The sequence below is a fragment of the Aptenodytes forsteri genome, unplaced genomic scaffold (assembly GCF_000699145.1).
Source record: "Aptenodytes forsteri isolate BGI_AS27 unplaced genomic scaffold, ASM69914v1 Scaffold115, whole genome shotgun sequence".
Classification (NCBI taxonomy): Eukaryota; Metazoa; Chordata; class Aves; order Sphenisciformes; family Spheniscidae; genus Aptenodytes; species Aptenodytes forsteri.
In genome coordinates this window covers 2,636,531-2,637,222 of record NW_008795319.1, presented here as the reverse complement: position 1 = coordinate 2,637,222, position 692 = coordinate 2,636,531, and the positions used below count along the sequence as shown (strand labels likewise).

Sequence of the window (692 nt, the reverse complement as noted above, 5' to 3'; positions counted from 1 at the left end):
GACGCGGATCCCCAGCCTGTTCCCGCATTGGTTCCCGTAAGTTCCCGCGTCATTTTTCTCCCCACACCCCGCTTTTCGCACTGGCAACCACAAGCCTCGATGGACGGGCGGGAGAAAGCTCGGATGCTCTGAGAGGGTCTGTTTTTGTTGGTTTGTTTTGGGGTTGGCTTTTTTTTTTTTTTTCCCCCCCCCAGACCCCGGACCAACCACCAGGGATGTCCGGGATTCAACCCGAGGATGGTTCCCCTCCGTGCAGGAACTGGACGATCGGGTCGGAGCTAAACGAAACGCGGGAGGCTCTTTTAACCCCTTCCTCCGACTACGACGATGAGGAGTTCCTGCGGTACCTCTGGAAGGAGTATTTGCATCCCAAGGAGTACGAATGGGCGCTGATCGCCGGCTACATCGTCGTCTTCATCGTGGCGCTCGTCGGGAACGTCCTGGGTGAGTCGCGCTCCCCCAAAGTTCCCGTTCCCCCTTGCCGAGGTGGGGTTTGCACGGATGGTTTTTACCCGTGGCTGGAAAGCGGGGCTGGGTGTCGCTTCCCCCGCTGGAAAGGCGGGTGTCCCCAGCCGCGGGGGAAAGTTAAGGCTGCGCGGAAGGGGCCTTTTCTGCGGGACGCCGTGAAAACCGCTTCCCCCGGCGCTTGCGAGGGGCTGCGGCGGCCGCCGCCCCCGGCCCGGGGGGGGGCG

At 62.6% G+C, this 692-nt stretch overlaps 1 protein-coding gene across 1 annotated transcript in view; it reads left to right on the top strand.

Annotated features, from left to right (window-relative positions):
• The first annotated feature begins 215 nt into the window (after positions 1–215).
• Positions 216–692, top strand: part of HCRTR2 (hypocretin receptor 2) — a 38,822-nt gene continuing 38,345 nt past the window's right edge. The window contains exon 1 of the mRNA XM_009279732.1: positions 216–444. Coding sequence (XP_009278007.1) covers positions 216–444 — 229 coding nt within the window. The remainder of the gene's footprint in view (positions 445–692) is intronic.